Source organism: Ochotona curzoniae, unplaced genomic scaffold (genome assembly GCF_017591425.1).
Source record: "Ochotona curzoniae isolate NIBS_2020 unplaced genomic scaffold, NIBS_Ocur_1.0 contig_3190, whole genome shotgun sequence".
Classification (NCBI taxonomy): Eukaryota; Metazoa; Chordata; class Mammalia; order Lagomorpha; family Ochotonidae; genus Ochotona; species Ochotona curzoniae.
This window is the reverse complement of record NW_024465751.1, coordinates 23,955,277-23,976,157: the sequence shown is the minus strand read 5'-3', so window position 1 is coordinate 23,976,157 and position 20,881 is coordinate 23,955,277. Positions and strand designations below refer to the sequence as shown.

Below are 20,881 nucleotides of genomic sequence, written 5' to 3'. Positions count from 1 at the left end.
GTCTTAGCATTTTTCCTCCAGGGTAATCCTGCCTGAAAACTAAAGGAAAAGGCAGTATCCTAACTCTCAAACAGCAGTCTCAGCCTGTCGAAGCTTGGATGAGAAGAGCTGTTTGATGCACACAGGTTGTTGATAGGTAGCATTCAAGTTTGTGCTTGCACGTATGCAACAGAACTATGAATCTGACTGGGGTTCGTCCATCCTCGCTGTTGGAGCAATGGTGCTGTAACCAAATGGGAGGAGGAAGGGAGGAAGGAGGCAGGGGGAGTAAGAGAGGGAGGGAGGAGAAATGGAAAGAGAAAGAAGGAAGGGAGCAAGAGGGCGAGAGGAAGCAGGCAACTCCTTGGTGTAACCTTCTCATTGATTAGTTAGGAGTCCTTCATAAAGTGTGGGATAACACTTGGGTTTTCATGGTGAAGGATTTTCCTATAAAATGTCAAAAATGTAATGTCTGAATTAAAGTAATAATTGGTAAATAACGAAATAGTTTATTAATCTACTTACATAGTGTATATTATTATTGCTTAGCAATTTACGGATGTGTTAGGTGCAAACTGCATTCATTGTTAGAGCTGTATCCATGGAATAGCATTAAAAGCATGGCTTTCATGCTATTGATGTATAAATTAGGACTTGTTTTGTTTTGATTAGGAAATCTGTAATGAACCCTGACTGATACGAAATTACCTGTCATAATTTACCCCAATGCAAGAAAAGAAAGTGGGGGATGGCGGATTAATAATATTTTTGAAAGTGAGGAGCAAACTAATTTGTTCATTACAGCTGTGTAAATCTCTTTGGGCTTATTGTTACGATATAAAGAACTATCACAGAAATTGAAAGTTGTGTTTGTCAAGAGATTCTCCTCAATAAACACGACTTCCAGTTTTCCTAATAGATCTTTGGCATAATTATTCTGCTATGTTTCACTTATTTTCTGTAACTAAGTATTTAAAATTCTAGGGAATGTAAGTCAGTCAAGAAATTTAAAAATTAAATTGGTTAAGAGTGATCATAATTATAATTAAACTTATAATAATTATTGCCAGTCAGGCAGCAGCGTCCTAAGAACTTGGAGATGTATTTACTCTTTTAGACCCATCACAACCTTTTCAGACAATAGTTTTGTATTTACTATTTCAGTAATAAGGAGACTGAGCCGCAAAGAGATTCTGAAATGTGCCCAGGTCATTGGGTCGAGTTAGCACTCGAGCCTGGTCAGCAACACAACCTGTGTACTCAACACTCAGGCTGTTTTAGATCGTTCTTCAAGTACCCTCGGCTGTGCTCACGTACTCAGTAAGTGGTAAACAAGGCCACTTGTGCCTGAAAACACATGGTTAAGTAAAACATACGTCATTCCAGGCTCCTTTTGCAGCTCTCATTTTTGTATGAAGTTTTTAGTCCTCAGCTGACCTTACATGAGTTGCTTTTTTTTTTTAAGGTGTAACTAGGATTGTTGAATTTATAGAAATATCATCCCCAAAGCCTCTTTTGAGAAAAAAAGGCATTACTCAATGTGATTTTTGTCTCAAAATTAAAGTGCATTCACTTAATCTCATATCATATTGAATAATTCTATAAGAAATGTGTACATCTACATATGAGATATTGCAACACATTTTTGTCCCATAATAGTGTTTCTTGATTGCCAAAGCAAATTATTCCATAGAGAGGATGAATTTTTAAAACAAACTATACAGCAGGACACATGAAGGTCATGTGGCTAAAATACTTGTGAGTGCTATGTGAGACCTGTTCTAATTTATGAAGCAAGTAAGCTCATTCCAACGTGATTTTCACACTGAGCACAATTTATCTAACACCATGATTTGAATTGATTAATTGTTAGACTGGACCAGTATGGTTTTAAAATTTGTTACTATTTATCTTTGGACATTGTGTAGTGGCTAATCTCTCCTGTGCCTTGTCTTCCAGTTCTGTATCATTGTGTGGTTTTTTTTTTTTTTTTTTTTTTTTTGGTGCATTGGTCATTCTAAACAAAAATTATTACAGAGAAGTCTATAGCAAGATATTTCACTATTCATTCATTCTTTGAGGATATTTGAAGTGCTAGTAGCTGTTAGAATCTGTGAATTTGGTTCATATGTTTCTTAATGGAGAAAGACGTTAAAAGACTATGTAATTGTTACTGTGGAAGTGTTTTTTAGATAAAGTACTGAGTACAGTGGGAGAATGTAGAAAAAACAACTAATTAAGGAGGGTAGGTAGTGTGTCCTGAGAAAGTAAATAGTAAAGGTTGATTACAGTATAAATGACAGCTTTCCGTTTCTTACTAATTCACATCCCACATAACCATTTAAAACAATTTGCCCAGATTCTGCAGTTAGGCAACAAATGAGCTAGGATCCAACCCTGTAATCTCTGGCTTTGGAATTTACAATCTTTGCTATAATACTCCATATGTTGTTTCTGCATTATACTGCAATGCTTTGTAATGAACTACACAGCATTGAAGACCAACAACAATAATAAGTAGTACTTATCATGTACTTTCTCTGTGCAAATCCTTCAATTTCGTGATGATACTTCAAAGAACTATTTTTTCTCAATTTCTACTTGTGAGGCATGAGAAGAAATTAAAAATCAAAGAGAAGAAATTAAAATCAAAGAAATTAAACAACTTGCTCATGTATCATAAGTTCCACTGGGTCTGATTTCACTGGGTTTGAATTCAAATAAGGATAAGTGGGTTATTCTTATCAACAAAATAATAACATTATTCACATAATAATATTGTACACTTGCTCTTCTTTTGCTTTTATTCTTGTCCCTGAGTATATTCTAAATATATGTACTCTGGATCTTAAATGTTCTTTTTCTTAAAAGTAATGGTAATAATGATAGTACATTACACATTATTAAACAATGTATAAATTACATTTACTTAACTTACCTATGAACCTTGTGTGATATTATTTTAATTATAAAAGCTACTTGGCCCAACCACTGACTCTGACTCCCTAAGACAGGAATTTGCTGAAAGTAGAATTTTTAAACATTACAGGCAGTTCTAAGAAGGAAATATTTCAAATATTTCAAATATTTCAAATATTCTAAGAAGGAAATATTTCAAAATATTTCAATATTTAAATATTACAGGCAGTTCTAAGAAGGAATGGAATTGTTACCATTCTCCATAGGAGAAGCATCCCCCTGGGTATCCTAGCAGTACATCCAAATGCAAATGCTTATACCATTTAAAGTAGGATATGGCATGTTTTGTAAACCAGAGGGCTGGTTTCTCAGAAACTCTTAAAAAAGATTGATTTATTTATTTGAAATATGAGGTAGAGTAAGAGAGAAAGTGACAGAGGGAGAAAGATCATCCATTCACTGGTTCACTCCCCAGAAGCCTAAATGGCCAGGATTGTGCCAGGCTAAAGTTAGGAGCTTCATTCAGTCTTCCAAATAGATACAAGGGCCCAAGCATTTGGACCATTTTTCACTGCTTTACCCAGGTCAACAGTAGGAGTTGGTTTGGAAGTGGAAACCCGTTATACAAGCTAGTATCCACATGTGATTCCAGTGTTACGGGCAACAGCTTTATGTGCTGCACTACAATGGCAACCCTTTCAGAGGATGTCTTAATATTACATGTAGTATAGGATTTGGGATCCATGTTTAAGTAGATATGTAACATTTAAAGAATCTGACCTGCCTGATTATAAATTTATTTATTTATTTATTTGTAAGTCAGAGTTACAGATAGAGGCAAGACATGGAGCGAGAAGGATCTTCCATATATTGATTCATTCCCCAAATGGGCACAAGAGCCAGGACTGTGCCAGGCCTAGTTAGGAATCAGGAGCTTCATGCAGGTCTGCTGTGTGAATGCAGGGCTCCAAGCGCTTAGGCCATCTGCTGCTTTCTCAAACATATTCGTAAGGTGCTGGATCAGAAGTGGAGCAGCTAGGACTAGAATTGGCACCCATATGGAATTCTGCCATTAATGGAGTCAGCTTAACTTGCTGTGCCACAGTGCCAGCCCCTAAACTACTCATCTTGAACTAGTTAATGAGTCTAAATACTTTTATGTGTAACCAACTTGGAAATCGAATTACAAGAAAGCCATATAAGAAGAATAGCTTAAAAGTAGTCAGAAATACATATAAGGACCTGGCATATGATAGTTAAGTTATTGAGAATTAGTATACAAGTGAGCTGAGTGGACTGGAATGAAAGTAAAAATCTTCATGTCCCCTCCATTCCTTATGAGGCATTCATGCAGTAAAAAGATGACTAAAATCCATTGTCCATTTTATTCTTTGTGCATAGTAAATAATACACTCTTGGTTTACATTTTTTACGTACTTAAAAGGCAGACAGACTGAAAAAAGACACCTTTCATCCACTGATTCACTTCCCAAATACAACAGCTGGGGCTGGGCTGAGTTGAAGGCAGAAACCCGGAACACAGTGTGGCTCTCCCATGTGGGTGGCAAGGAGCAGGAACCTGAGCTCCAGTTTTCTCTCATGCTTTAGTAGACTCTCTAAATTCAAAGCCAGTAAAAGCAATTCGTTTCTTTATGTCAATGTCCTGTACATTTTTCCAAGGACTATATTTTAATGTAAGTGATCTCTGTAAGAGATGTTTTTGATTGGGGAAGAAGAATTTTTACCTGTTGCCTTGTATACATAGTATTGTCTGGACAACTGAAGGAAAAGGTGTTATAAAATAATAATATCAATTCTAGTTTTGAAATTTTGTCTCCTTTTCTCTTACCTGAAGATGAAAACAGGATCTTGATTTTAATGCTGAGAATGCTGTACGCAAGGCTCCTCCACCAGACCCATGAGTACAAGCCCCAACCACTTCACCTGGCCCTGCATTTGCCTTTCCTTTCCATGGCTCCCACCTCTGTCCTTTTCCAGAGGAAAGTTCTTTCCCTTAGTCTGTGACCAGGATCACATGCCCAGTGGAAAAAGGCAGCTGCTCACCTCCAGCTTCACCTGCAATCATTCTAGCCATTTTACAAGCCTGTGTTTCTCAACCCTCAACCCCAAATTCTTAGAGAAGAGATGTCATGTACCAGGGTTTGTCTCCTCACTACAGCCAGAGAGCAGGACCATGTGTATAAACGTAGTTACCAAAATTTGTGGGAATTTCAGTGGCTTTTGTGAGCTTTGCAGATATTATGCTAAGTGTCTCCTTTTATTTGTATTATCATGAACAAAAGCCAAATTTCCTAATATTTCAATTTTGTCTAATGCAACTAAAAGGTAAGATTAACTGTTTAGTACAACGTGATCCATGAGTCTGTCGGTGATCTGTTGTTCTCTGGTTAGTCCTGTAAATTCAAAGCCAGAAAAGAAACATACATCAGTGAAGCAGGACATATGTGAGATGAAAGGGATACTCAGATTCTGCAAAGCTAGAGTAAGCTTAGCCCTGTACAAAGGAGTGAAGAGTCAGTTTGAGCTCATTTGTGCCAAATTGAATATTAATTCAAGTCTGGCCCATTTTCTTTCATTTTCCCCCAAGACAAATGATAAATTTACTTTGTTTACTTAAAATACTTGACCTTCCAAAATGTTGGCACTCAAATAAAGATATTTTAACATTATTTGCGCCAAACATAGCAGTTAGAATCCAAATGTGAGCCAATGACTGCTAATTTGAAATTTCTGCCAAAAAAAAAAACTTCTTTCCCATTCTTGTTGTCACCTTGACAGATTGACACCATCTTAGTTCACCTTTGAAATCACTTAGCATCTGCCAATTAACTTCTTTCTGGATCTTTCTATTCTAACACTGCCCTCATAACAGTTATCTTGAACATCTCTTGATCTTGACCCTGATCTTCCTACGGAAACTTGAGTAGATTACCATCTCCTACAGCCTGTAGCCTTACATTCAAAGTCTTGATCTAGTTGGTACTTACAGCTGAGTTTCTCTGTCATCTTTAGGCCAGTTGATTCTATAAATCCAGCCTTCTCACCCTTTGCCTCCAAGTTTGTGTTCATGCCTTTCTCTTCTTCTTCTACCACTATACAGAATATATTCTGTCAAATTGCACTTGGAAGCTCAGTTCATTCCCATCTATTTTATGAAATCATTAGAGGGCAGGGCAGCACAGCATTAGAGGGCAGGGGAGCACAGCAGTTCAGATGCTGTTTGGGATGCCCCTAGCCCATACCAGGCTGCCTGGGATCAAGTTTCAACTCTGCTTACAATTCCAGTAGCTTCTTGCTAAGTAAGGTACACTCTAGGAGACAGAAGTGATGGCTGAGATCATAGAATCCCTGCCACCCATGTGAGAGATTGAGATTGAATTCCTAACTTTGGCCTGGCCCAGTCTGGGCTGTTGTGGACATGTAGGGAGTGAAGCAGTAATGGAGGATATTATCTATGTATGTATGTATCTTTCAAATAAAATGGGGAGAGGGAAAACAGCCATAGATTGAAAAAAAAAAAATGAAAAGCAGGTGTAAGATTTAAACAGAGGTCTTGGGGTTAAACCTGGATTTGAAATGCTGTCTCTGTAACTAGTTGTGTGAGCATAGGAAACTATTTAACCTCTCTTAACTGTACTTTCCTCATTTTTATAGGAAATGTACATAATAAAACCTAATATTTTGAATTGATATTATTTTGAGGACGGTTTCCTTATGGTTCTATTTTAAAATGTTTTTCTTTTTTTAAACCTCCAGTGGTATGCTAAAAGCTAAATTGTTAGCCACATGTGACTATTTGAATTTAAATGAATTAAACATTTTATACTTCAGTCATGCTAGCTGCGTAGTGATGACATTATTGGCAATTGCTTCATTATAGAATGTGTTTATCATTCATGAAAAATTATATTAATCAGCTTTGCTCTAGACACTTAATGTTGTATAGTATTTAGAATAGATTGTCTTGGAGTGTTTATCATTTACCTCATCTACTAAGTAATATAATCACATAATTAGAAACTACATGATCATGTATTACATGTATTCATCACCCCTAGCACCTTGTACCTAACAACTTAACAAATATGTGGACAATGAATAGTAAACAAAATGCAATTAGTTTCTATGCTTATATTATGGAAAGCTACCAGAATTAAAAGACTACATTTATAAAACAATTTCCATTGCTTTGTGTAATAGAGTGCTTGAATGTCATATATTCTTTGTAGTTTAACTAGAAGTTGTATATACTTACCTCCATATAAAGTAAGAAAATTTTTTCTTCCATAGTTATAATATGAAACCTGTGAGTGCTTGTGTTTCATTTAGACAGCCTAGGTGCAAACCACAGACACCAATTCTGCTAATTTGGGCAGGGAAGGTATTTGCTAAAGAATAACACTAAGTAAGTTACAGAGTCTCTAGGAAGGCTGGGAAACCTTGGCTGGAAAGTCAGGAGTGGTGCCCAAAACCATATTAGAGAGAGTGTCCTGCGTGTATTGCCAAACAGCCAGTGCTGTGGCAGAGACATTGCAGCTTGCACTGTTATCAGCCCTTATGGTGAATCATTCCCATGCTCCTCCAAAACAGTTCCTGGAAATTATATAGTCTGGCCATCGGCCTCATTAGAATGGAAGGCAGCAGTGGCTGCCTCTTTGCCTCAGTAGCTACAGAGTCAAAGTTTGGGAAATCAGTGCCTCAGTCTGTCTTATAACTAAATTATACAGCAAGCTGGAAATTGGCATCAAGACATTTCAGTTTCTACAATTGAAGGATGAGGGTTTTTTTTTTTTTTAATACACAAGCAGAGGATTCAAGTGTGGGTAAATCAGAAACATTGATAAATATCTTCTTAGAATTATGAAGCTCAACCTGATTCGCTATATTAGGTGTGTTTAAATAATATTCTGCTATTTGGTTATTCCTCTCTGTTCAGTAGGTGTCAGAAGACAAGAAAGGGAATAATACTGGCCTTTCGGAAATTCGTTAGGCTTACAGTCTCTGTTTTCTGTCAGGTTTATTTCTAACTCTAACAGAAGCCTCATTTGACAAAGACTTTCAGATTGAGGAATCTGATCTTTTGGTTTCTAGCCTTTGTTTTCTCAGCTGCGTTTGTGCTGTTTTCGTGGCAGTTACCTTGATATCATGTAATAAAGGTGAATTTGGGTGAGATGTCCATCTCAGCCGGTTTGACCAACGTGATCCAGGTTTTTATGCATAGTTTTCCTCTCACAAAATTTAGGATCATTTCACATGTCATGCTAGTGATTTTTCCAATTAAGGATTTGTGTATCATTTTACAGTTTTCACAACTATTACCTACAGTATAGTATCTGATCATTATCCGTCATTTTTGTTAGACACTACTACATATGATATACTGCATGTCGTAAGTATGATCCCAAGTTTACACCTATGAACTTTGAGCCTCAGAAAGATAAACTGTGCACCTAACGTTTGGACATGAACACATAGGAACTTGGACTCATATCATTTGATCCTAAAATGTCATGGTCATAACACCAAAAAATACTCCCTCAAACGGTCTAACCTGAGAATTAGAACATGATGATGACATTTCCCATGCCTTCATTAGAAAGAAACAGGCACGGGTAACAGTGGGCTGGAACGTGATCACAGGTAGATCTGACAACTCTAAAAAGCCAAAAGAGGGCTACTGTGCTTGAATCTATATACATAGTTTAACTTTGGATGAAGTCTTTGTTTTAAACTTTTTAATTTGATCCCCCTTAATGATGTAATAGCAGCATCTGATCATAAGAATAAGAAAGTACCATAAAAACAAGTGAATAAAGACTAATACAGAAAGCTACGATTTCTGATAACTCAATGTTTTAAGAATGTCAACATGATATGTCTGACTTTTATCAGAAAAAAATAGAATTACCTTCCAGCAACAGAGTTATAATCATGGTCTCATTTCTTATTAAGCATTAGTATTAATGAAAGTATTCATATTGAGAAGAGTGTTTTTATTCACTGGTATTGCCCTTCTATTTCATGAATTAGGGTCAAGATACAAAGAGTTCTTTGTTTAGTGCTAGGTGGTGGCAAATCAACAGTTTTTTCATGGTGTGTTTGATTTGATTTATGGCATTTTATTTTTGGCATCATCTGTTGGAGATGCATGTTGCATTTTGTGGAGTGTGGATCACACCAATCCATTGAAATGTATATGTGTATTATAAGGGAAAGATATTCCTAGCACATGTGCATTTTAGCTTTGTCGTAATTATATGCTGCCTTCAGGTTCATGAGGTCAGAATTTAGCTATGGAATATTTTCTCATTTTTCCTCTAAAACACAAGAAAGTATCAATGATCTGAGTTTAACCCTACTCATAAAACAATTTGAGTTTTATTTGAACATGTAAGAAGAATGTGAAATAAAGTTTCAAGTTATTGATTACTCCAGATTAGGAAGTAGTACGTAGACTGTTAAATGAAGGTAGTAGTCAGGACGCTTTGAGAAACGAACATAGCCATTCGTATTGCCAACTGCATCGTTTGCCGGCCAGCTGTGTCACTTAGGCAGTTTCTCATGTAGAAAGTGACGATAATACTTATAATCTCCATACAGTCCTGCTGTGAAAACTGGAGATAGTTGGAGTTTATGTGCACAGTCTTCACATTGTTGTTAGTGAACACAGATACCCTTTCCACCATTGGTCTTAAACTTAGTGATTGAGGTTATCTTTTTCCAACTGTTATTTCAAAATATTTTAAATGTAAAAAAAGGAATGAATATCAACTACGGAGATTATTCTTTTCATGAAATTATTTATTTGGAAGGCAGAGTGATAGAAGGATCACACTCCCAGCTTGTTCACTCTCAAAATGGTCACAAAAGCTAGATTTGGAATGGACTGGAGCCAAAAGCCAAAAACCACTTCTGGTCTCCCACTTCGGTGGCTAGAAGTCAAATACTTAAGCCATCATCTGCTGCTTCAGCCATCGTCTGCTGCTTCTTGGGTGCATTAGCAGGAAGCTGGATCAGAAGGTAGTCAGAACTCGAACTGGCACTTAGTGTGGGACGTGGGCACTGAAAGGGACAACCTAGCTCATTTTGCCACAGGACCCTCCCTAATTACCCATTTTTAATTGGCATGATCATCTGTCTCTGCCTCTACCCCCCTCTGTGCACACACATGACATATATTTTAGCCAAACATACGTGTAGGTGTGTATTTTTGAGATTAAGGTAAATATCGCACATCACAATACTTCACATGTAAATATTTAGCATACATATGCTAATTTTTTAAACAAAAGTATTAAGTTAGCAAAGCTTATAACCTCTGTTAATTTCATATTTAATTTCCTTCTGTTATAGCATTTTGTTGCTTTTCTCCTTAATCCAGGATTTGGTCAAGACTCACTCATTGCATTTGATTGTTATATTCAACAAAATATTTTCACTTTTTTTATATCGACTTTTGAAGAATCTAAGCAGATTCCTCCTAGAACATCCGAAATTCTGGATTTCTCTGACATTTTCTTTATTCTCTGTCTTTCCAGTTAGCTGGACGTTGGATGTAGAGCTGTAATTAGATTTAACTGTCACAGGCGTGTTGTAAACTCATCTATCCCATCACTAGACGCATAATGCCGAGTTTCTCCCTCTTAGAAGTGCTGATTTAGTTAACATGTGACTTCCATATCCTTCCTAGGATGAAGATGTATTTCTTTCTTTTGTGTTTACTAAGTAGTTTCTGGAGTGATGAAATGATATTTTGGCTCTCTGATTATGCTATTCCACAAAACCCTTCCATTCAGTTAACATCCATGAATCTCGGGCCAACTCTTGTGTGAACCAATTATTGTGAAAATTTTAAGTGAATTTAATATGAAACCTAGTTAATCTTGTCTTGTAGATTTAAAACTTTATATTCTTATCCTTTTACATTGTCAAATAGTATAAGTTCATTTTGTCTTGAATGTATATTTTCTTACAGCATTTCCCCATGCAATATTACACATTTTTTAAAATATTTTATTAGCAAGGGTGAGTTAAAGGGAGGGAGAGATACAGGGAAAGAAAGAGCAGGAGAGGGGTGTTCCATCCACTGATTCCCTCCCGTAATGGCTGCAACAGCTGGGGCTGGGACCAGGCTGAAGGCAGAAACCTAGAGAACTCTGTGGACTTTCTGACGGGGTGGCTGGGGAACAAATACTTGGGCCATCTTCTGTTGCTTCCCCAGGTGCATCAACAGAGAATTGGATTAGAAATGGGGAGCTGGGACTTGAAATCATTTAGGATACAAAGGTGGCAGTCAGTGGCTCAACCCACTGTACCACAAGCCTGGCCCCTATTTTCTATTTTTCTAATGATGAGTATTTTCAACTCCTACATTGCTTTTACTAAAACTAAATGATTATATATACATGAATACAATGGTTATGCTTCATGCTAGGTAGTGCTAGGGATGCACTCTGAGAAATTTTTTAGTCAATTTCATTTTGTGTGAACATAATAGATAGTGTAATGACACAAACTTAGAGGGTGTATAGGTCAGTCCCTTGATGTGACCTCTTCATTCAATCAAGAGACTCAGTAAACACAAGGCTGATGCCAATGTAACACAACATTCTGTCCTAAATTATATTAGTTTTATATATAGGAGCATAGTCTGACTATAGTAACTATATAAACCAGTAGCATTGTCATGTGTTACCATCATCAAGTATTATTTACTTAAGGTAAATGTATATATATGTCATACTTCTGTAGAACTAACAGCACCTTGGATATAGTTATGTCAATATTAGCAAGACATGATTGTGCTATATCAGAATACAACATTAGGAAGGCTATAAGGTTATCAGAAATTAGAAACATTAAAAATCTATTTCCAATAGGAATCTATGAAGACATGCTGACCAAATGTAATGTAGTATTCTGGGTCAGAGGAAAGTAAATTGTAACAAAATTACCATACACATGAAAGATGTTAAGAATAGGGGAAACTCAGCATGGAGCATACTAAATCCATGTATGTTTCTCACAATTTTCCTATAAATCTAAAATTGTTCTGAATGTTGAAGTTTAGTAAGTTATTTAATATACTCAAATATGAATCTGAAGTTTAAAAACAATTTAACACTCATTTAAGATTTATTTATTTTTATTGGAAAGACAGATTTACAGAGAGAAGGAGAGACAGATCTTCTGTCCACTGGTTCACTCCCCAAATGGCTACAATAGTTGGAGCTGAAGCCGATCCAAAGCCAGGAGCCAGGAACTTCTTCTGGGTCACCCAAGGCCTTCGGCCATCCTCTACTGCTTTCCCAGATCACAAGCAGGGAGCTGGAAGGGAAATGGAGCAATCAAGATACAAACTGGCACCTGTATGGAATCCCAGTGGATACAAGGCGAGGATTTTAACCACAAGGCTACCACACCAGGCCACAATTTAACATTTCTTTAAGTATACTTAAAAGGCTAAAATCCATGAAGCAGCTGTAAACTAGAATGTCAAATACAGACTTTGTACTAACAGAGCTGCATTCAGATTGTTCCATTTTCTAATGATGCTGAAAACAAAACGAAGAAAAAAATAGAAAAATCTAAAACCTCCTGTTTAAAAGAGAATGGAATGGTGTCTCGACTATTTCTAAATGAGAATAGATTAGGTTGGTTATAATGACATGTAGAGGTGGATGTTTGGCTTTGCACTTTAAATTGCTGCTTGAGAGGCCTGTGTCCCATACTGGAATGTTCTAGCTCTCCACTTCTGATCTAACTAATGTGCATCCCGCAGAGTAATAGATGATGACTCAAGTACTTGGCTCTATTCTGCCCGTGTGGGAGACTCAGATAGCGTCTGGCTCTGGCATGCTCCAGCCCTCACTGCTGAGGACATATGGAGAGTGAACCAACCAATGGAAAATTTTTCTCTGCACTATCTCAATTATAGGTATCTAATCTACTCTTTACAGTGCTCCCCATATTAAGGTCTTGCAAGAACAAATAGGTAAACAAATCAGCCTCTTTGTGTCTTGGTATAAAACCTGTTGATTGGGAATTGTGTCCACATTGGCCATCTTGAAGCTTGCTGAAGGCAGTAAAGAGAAATATTCTCAACTTTACTTTAAATGTGTTTGAAAGGCAGAAAGACAAACAGAAATCATCCATCTGTTGATTCTCTCCCCAATCGTCCACAACAGGTCAGTCTGGGATAGGCTGAAACCAAGAGCTGGGAACTCAATCCCGATTTCCCCTGTCAGGGGCAGGAGCCCAATTTCCTAAGCCATGATTTGCACCTCCCCAAGGGTGCATTTTCAGAAATCTGTGATCAGGAATCATTGACAGATACTGAGCCTGAATGGGGTTGGGTGTTGTGAGCAGTGAGTTGAGTTAATAACCACACTATACACACTCTGTCCCCTGGAAACACTTCTTAAAGTTTCATGAATCAGAGAAACAAAGCAGAAGAGAGTGAAAGAACAATTTGAAGTGATGAATGATTTTTGAAAATGAAAAAGTCTTCTACTAGAGAGGGAGGAACTACCTCCTGAGAGCCTCTGCCTCCTCATGGCCACAGGAACTGTACATTGGATCTCCAAGATGTTTTCAAAAATCTGTGAGTCAATAATCTTAGGTATCCTCACTTTTAATGTAAGCTTCAGTTTGCTAAATGTAATGTAAATGGCTTCTCTAAATTATACTCACTCTGAAAAATGGTCATTTTTAAATAAGATGCAACCAAAGTGTCATCTTAAATTACAGTCACTTTTCGGGTTATTTTTCTGGCTTGTCTTCAATCTGACTCCAAAAGTTGCTTCCTCTAGTCAAGGAAATTCTGAGTCCAAGCCAGCCTGTCTGTAACTAGGAGAGCTTCCAGGTGACAACATGCAAGGTTCTGGTGAGATTGAGTTTGGAGTGGTGCTGTGAGTCTTGGGTGAGGCTAAAAACAGTCCAATTTAGTAGCAGAAAGCAATTAAAAAAAAACTAAAATTTTTGTTGTGAAGGCACACAAAGGGTCTTCTGGTTTTCCAGCATTATCAGGGGAAACTGATTCTGATCTTTTATTTAATCAAGCAACTTTCTTTGAAGGCAGGTGCCAAGTGACTGAGTCATCAAACTCGGCAGAGCTGAATAACAAGGACACCTCCTGTGCTCTGCCTTCTCCCGTGGTGTTTGACAGTTGAACAATTTGATTTTTACCTTCTGGCATCATCTCCAATTGCACCGTGGCTTGTGATAGCTAACATCGGTGTAATAGATATAACAACAACAACACAATTTGAGCCTTAGCTCTAGGGTTTATTGCTTGAATATATTTATTATCAGTATATATACATATTATACCTATAGATATAGTTATATGGAAAATGTACTGTTTGCTAAATATACTTTTTTCCTCTTTTTTTAATGTTTATTTTTCCTGATACATTTCCATAGGCTCAGGGACTTCCCATTCTCCCTGCCCCCACCCACTATTATTGCAACATGTAGTCCAACAACAGTCACACATTTTATAAATCATGGCTAAGCTCTTTATATTTCCAGTTGGTATACCCCTGTGGTCGTAACAGCATGTTTAATAGGCCTCCTCATTTTTAAAATAAAACAAACAACACCAGAAACTTAGATGAAAGCATTGCTCAACTGGGTTTGTCTCCTCTGGAGGCTCTGAGGGAGTGCGTGGGGAAGAGGGACTGCTTCCAGGGTCATTCTGGTTGTTGCCAGAATCTGGCTCCTTGCAGGAGTGGGCCTATGCACCTTGTTTTCTTGGTGCCCATCATCCCACATAAGTGCATTTGGAAACTGCTGTCAAGTCTCTCCACGTGGTCCTTCCATCTCCAAACCAGCCAGGCTGCATTGAATACAAGGTCTCTGAGGCTAGGCTAGGTCCATTCAGATACCAGCCCTCCCTTGAGGTCAGCTGATTAGTGATGCCCATTACATCTGCAGAGCCTCCCCTTTTCCATGTGAAGTACATCACCATGAGTGCCATCGTCTACTGCACTTGTTTTCTGAAGACTTGTCACTTAAATTTGCTTTTGAAATCGAATGGCATGATAGATTTGAAACATTAAATGTGAATCACTATGATGAATTATACGGCACATTAAATTACTTATATTGTAAATGTGACACAATGATTATGTGGTGCTGAAACATAAATTCAGTTTTTAAATAAGCCTATTCACGTATCTGATAATGAAACATTTAAAAAGACAAGCTTTTCAGGGCTGCTACAGATGCTCAAGCACTTCACATTCTTTAATCCTATCAGAAGATGGAAATTGAGCGTATATGACCTTAATGTACGCTGTGTATCATATTCTAGGTCAAACACTGACCCAAACTCATAGGTTTTACAGCTAAGGGGTTTGAGGGATCGTTTGCTCTCCCTCCCCTGCCTTTCTTTTAATTGAGGACTCAGAGACTCAGAAGAAAAGAATGGCTCAGAAGACTGCAGAACCTGCTGGGCAGTGGTGAAGGTTGACGTAGAGTCGATGTTTTCTGCTTCCTTCTGGGTTGGTCCTAGTAACAGTACTGTCTACCAAAGTATCCCATAGACCAGGCACTGTTCTAAGCACTGTGATGGTGTCGTTTCCCTTAACCCTCACAGGACCTATGAAGTAGGCATCATTGTAATTGCTGTCATTTCACGATTTGAGAAAATGATTCACAGAGAGGATAAGTAACTTACTCCGTGTCACCCAGCTGGTGAATGGTAGAGTGGGGATTCAAAGACAGTCGGTTTGACACCAGAGCTCGACCCCTTCAACTGTGGAATTCTTCGAATCTTTATGAAAGGATTTAGGCAACAACCAGCACACAAGCAAAAGGGGTGCGTGCTTATTTGTTGTAAGTCTGACAAGTGGTGCTTGCCAGATTTCTCGAGTTACTTATCTGTAGATTGGTATTAAATAAAAATGCATCTCTTTTTAAAATATGTATTTGAAAGGGGAAAAGATCTTCCATCTTCTCACTTACTCCCCAGAAAGCCACAACAGCTGGAGCTGGTCTAGGCCAAAACCAGGTGCCCAGAGTTCTGCGTGGGTCTGTCATGTGGGTTGCAGGGGTTGAAGCACTTGTGTCACTTTCCACCTTCCCAGGCATGTTAGCAGGGAGCTGGTTCAAAAGCAGAGCAGCTGGGACTCGAACTGACACTCAGATGAGGATGACAGTGTCTCAAATGGCAGCATAACCCACTGTACCATACCAGCCCCAGGAATCTTGTTTCCTGTGCAAGTCATGTTTCCTATACATATTCATATTCTGCATTGTCAGGTTCACTGAAATTGTATATCTTCATAGAATGGTGAAATTCTTTGCAATCTATATTGTCACCCATCTTAAATTAATCATTTGCTATCCTATCTATTCTTTTTTTAAAATTTCTTAGTTTTTCTTTTATTAGAAAGAGAGTAGGAGAGACAGAGAGAAAGATCTTCCATACTCTGATTCACTTCCTAAGCAGCTGCAATGGCTGAGCTGTGCTGATCCAAAGCCAGGAGCCAGAAGCTTTTTCCAGGTCTCCCACATGGGTACAGGATCCCAAGGCTTTGGGCCATCCTCGACTACTTTCCCAGGCCACAAGCAAGGGACTGGATGAGAAGCAGGGCTGCTGGGATTAGAACCAGCTCCCATGTGGGATTCTGGCACATACAGGGCAAGGACTTTAGCCGCTAGGCCAACCTCGCTGGGCCCTGTTCTATCTGTTTTAATCCTATCTTTTATCCAATCCATCTTCAAATTCCCCAGTTTTCTTAAAATTATTTTAGGCATTGCTTTGCTTATTTTGTTTCTGGTTTTATGTTTATTTTCCCAAATAAGAAGCCTAAGTACATTCATTGCATTTGATGGTTACATTTCTTTGATATCTTTTGTGTAGGAAAAAAAAAATCCCTCACCTATTTTTTAATGTCAACTTGTAAAAAATGTTAATGTAGAGATAGTATAGACTAATGTAGCATTTCTTTCCACAAAGTGAACAAATATTAGTCCTTATTTGAAGTACACAGAAAATGTCACCAGTGAAAGTGGTACATAGCATGTCTTGTTGATATGCTTCACTTCAAATACATGTGCAGTATTTTCTTTTGGAAAGGATCAGTGCACTTTTCTGAACAGTAAGCATCATTGTATTTGTGTTAGTTCGGGGAAGGAGGCCATTATGTTTATGGCACAACAAGATTAACTACGAATCAATAGTCATGATGTGTGAAGAGCATGACGCCTACTGCGCAATCTGCCACGTGAAATTGGCTGTCATGTATATACACATATAGCATTCATCAAAGTGTGAACTATTTGAGAAAGTAATTGACCTTATTCTCGGATATTTGATGTTCTTTAGTTTCCTGTAAGACACGTGTTAATTGGAAAAAAAAAAAAAAGGTATTAAGAGAGAAATAGGGCCACTTTTCTGAAACAATATTCCGTGGTTTAGGTTTGTCTGATGTGTATGTATAGTTTGTCTTGTTGCCCTAACTCCTGTATGTTCAAAAACTGGAAATTGGTTCCAAACAATTGATTAGAAACATGTTGTGCATTTTTGCATAGGTGGCAAGCGGTAAACCTGGAAGTACATGATTGTCCCACTCCTGGCACTGTTCATTAATGCTCCAGATTCATTGGTGTTTTCTGTTTGTACATTGTTTCCTTTGGGCATTATAACTAATTTGTGGAAATTATTCTTTGCTCACATGAATATTTTTCTCCAAGTTTCATTTAATGGATTTAAACTCCACTGTTAAACCCTGCTTGAACCATTTATTTATTTATTTATTTGGATATTGGAAATAGATAATTTTAAACTTTATCATTCCCTTTACACTTATTAATAAACATTCCTCCATAAATAACAGCTTTCCCTCATTTTTTCGATACTTTAAGGCTTCTTACAGTTTGTATCAGTACAACATGTTTATAACCAGTTATCTAAGTTATGAGCCTTAGAATCCTGAAATAAATTGCATATCAGTCATAATTTATATTTTGTACTCTCTAAAGTATTTTAATATGAATTATAGTTCAAATGGACAGTAAAATTTAAAGCAGTGTTATGGGCAAAAATAAGAGGCTTGATGAAAAGAAATTATGGGCAAAATATTGGGCATAATAAGAGGTAAAATGAAAAGAAATTTCAAGTCACTGGCAATATCAATGAAGATTAAAAAACGTAAAAAAGAACTTTCTAATACCAGACACTCAAAGAGCTTACCATATGTTTGTATCCCAAAAGCGGTGCAGTCAATATGGATAGTTAGGTCTGAAAAGCAATAAATTAATCCAAACAATTTGGAATGTCACCCACCTGTTCCAGTTTTTGTAGTCATTCAACCCCAACATTCCAACATGCAAGCCCCTTGTAATTTGAGTTTCTTGCCATCACTCCATATTCTCTGGTCATGGCACCTGCCTTCAAAGCTCACAGTCATTCCTGCTTTCACACCTTGGTCCATTCTGTGTTTTCCTGGGCCAAGACACTGTATTCACATGTCTCCTTGAATCCTAGTCCGCCCATATTTTTCAAAACCCATTCAAATCATCTCCCTCAGTGACGTGAAGCTCTTCGCTCAGCCACTGCTCCAGAGAACACTTCTGCCACATCATAAAAAAAAAGCTACTAGCACTTGACTCAGTTTCCTGTTGGTGTGACCTGTGTTATAACTGACCTCCTCTCCAGACTGTAGGAGCACCCTTGAGATACAACTATCTATGACCCCAAATTAAAATCATTTTCATTTGATATTGCTGGATTCTGGCACAGTCTTAAGAGGAGTTTCTAAAAATCACCAACAAATGTGAGATTGTTAACTAACAAGGTCATCTCCTTTGTATAACATTCTTTGCCTTCCAACATCTGTCGGGTTGCAAAAGGAGATTTTTCTGTGTGTTGAAAACCAGGGCTACAACTGGAAGATTACAAACCATCTGTTCTTTGTAAATAATATAAAGGCCTTGTTGTTTTACTGTAACAAAAGAAAAGGAGTAGGGGAGTAGAAGTAAAATAATTTAGCATTTAAGTATTTCAATGAAAATAAAAGAATAGGCATAAATTAACCTGACATTGAAATATTACAATGGAAAAAGTTAATTTTACTTTCCTTAGGTTGAATCTTCCTTTTTTCTTATGTTAACGATTTCAATTTGAACACTGTTTTAAATGGAAATAAAACAATGGTATTTTGCGCTTAACTTTTTTTTTTTTTTTTAGAAATTTTCCATCCAAGACATTAAGATTTCAAACACTTTTTCTTCGTTGTTATTTATGCAGATCTTTTCATCTGAGGATCTCAAAGCATTGGGTGATGTTTTTCATTACCAGCTAGTGATGACAAAGTTGTGACACCTTTTGTCTTCTATCCTGGCAGAAGCAGGTGGTAAAAAATTACGGAGCACTGTCCAGAGAAGTACGGAGACAGGTCTGGCAGTGGAAATGAGGAACTGGATGACTCGACAAGCCAGCCGAGAATCTACAGATGGCAGCATGAACAGCTACAGCTCGGAAGGAAAGTGAGTGAGGCCAGCCCGTTATGAGGAGCTCTTCCAACCCTTGCCGGAGACCATCTTCTTCATCTCACTGTGTTTTCATAAACAACTCACATGCTTCACAGTCCTGTCTTACTTTTCACAGACCAATTCCCTGTGAAGGAGAACGTTGCTCAACTTCCCCTGCACAAGTGACTTGTCTGGCTTTTTATATTCAGGAAAATAAATTTGGGGAGTAAAGTGTTTTTGCTTTAAAGGCAAGATGCCTTGCACATTAAAATATTTTGCCCTGACTTTAAATAATAGATAAAAGCACAGAATTAATAAGCACACAAGGTTCACCGTGTGAACAATGCTACTTAAAAAATCAGTCGCTTGGTGTAAGTTATTATTAAAGATGTGGAATTCTGATATAAGCTTAATTTAATACAATAACATGATTATTTAATATTAATTTACTTATGTTAAATATAATAGTCAAAATGAAATGCCACCAAGTTGGTGAGCCTCTTTTTCCTTTTTTAGTTATTGTGGAACCTTCTTTTCAGTCAACTTCCTGAAATATTTTTAAAGCGTTTGTAAAGACTTTATAGCCCTTTCGCCAACAAATCAACTTTCATTTGCAACTGCACCTATGTGAATGCGATTAAGAGAGGAAAGTGCAATCTACTGAACTCACTGTGTTATCTCCAAGCTAACAGCAGGTGTTTAAGACAGAAGGTGTGCAGCCAGTCTGTAATGGGAGACTAAGGGAGCTATGAGCCCCGTAGTAAAGACATGCCCTAAGGATTATGTTTCTAGCACAGTTATATAACATAAGGCACATAGGTGGTTTGCATACATTTATAAAAGAAGTTATATGAGTTACTTATAAAAATAGACTAAAATATTATTATTAACTGAAATTTGAGGAGGGGAAACAAATATATTTGCTCAAGAAAGTTCATCAAAAAAGTTGAAAATTAGTTGGATAATTGAATAAAAAATAGATGGCTATCAAGCACTTTGCTTGAAAGATATTGTTAAAGACATAAAAATGTTTCAACTATCACCCTTACTCCAGGGATTTCTAGTTATTAGAGAGAAATGAGATGAATACTAATCTAAAATTTATTACCATTCCTTCTGGTATTCTGATGATCTGACCAAGAGTTGAGGACATAGTTGTATGAAGAAGTCAGTATCAGTAGTTAAGGCCATGAGCCTTATGATCATATAAACCTAGATTCTTATCCGGTGATTTATTGCTTTGTTGTTGGTTGGTTGGTTGTTTGGTTTGGTTTGGTGCTATAGAACATTGAACCATTATTTGATTTTTCTGAGTTTGCTCTTAATCAACTGAGCTTAACAAGTATTGATTTATTAAGTGCTTACAATGTTTCAAGCATGGTTCTAGGAGCTAGAAATATGGCAATAAGCAGAATAGACTGAAATCCTGACCCTTATCAAACTTTCAGCATACAATAAAAAATAATGCAATTTTGAAATA

The 20,881-nt window shown here is 37.3% G+C and overlaps 1 protein-coding gene across 4 annotated transcripts in view; it reads left to right on the top strand.

The window, feature by feature from the left end:
* The window catches only part of RIMS2 (regulating synaptic membrane exocytosis 2), an 83,018-nt gene that overhangs the window by 54,504 nt on the left and 7,633 nt on the right, over positions 1-20,881 (top strand). For 2 of the 4 annotated variants that reach the window (XM_040979437.1, XM_040979434.1), the window contains exon 2: positions 19,275-19,416. In XM_040979437.1, the coding sequence (XP_040835371.1) occupies positions 19,275-19,416 (142 nt within the window). The remainder of the gene's footprint in view (positions 1-19,274; positions 19,417-20,881) is intronic. The other 2 variants (XM_040979436.1, XM_040979435.1) reach the window with 2 other exon arrangements.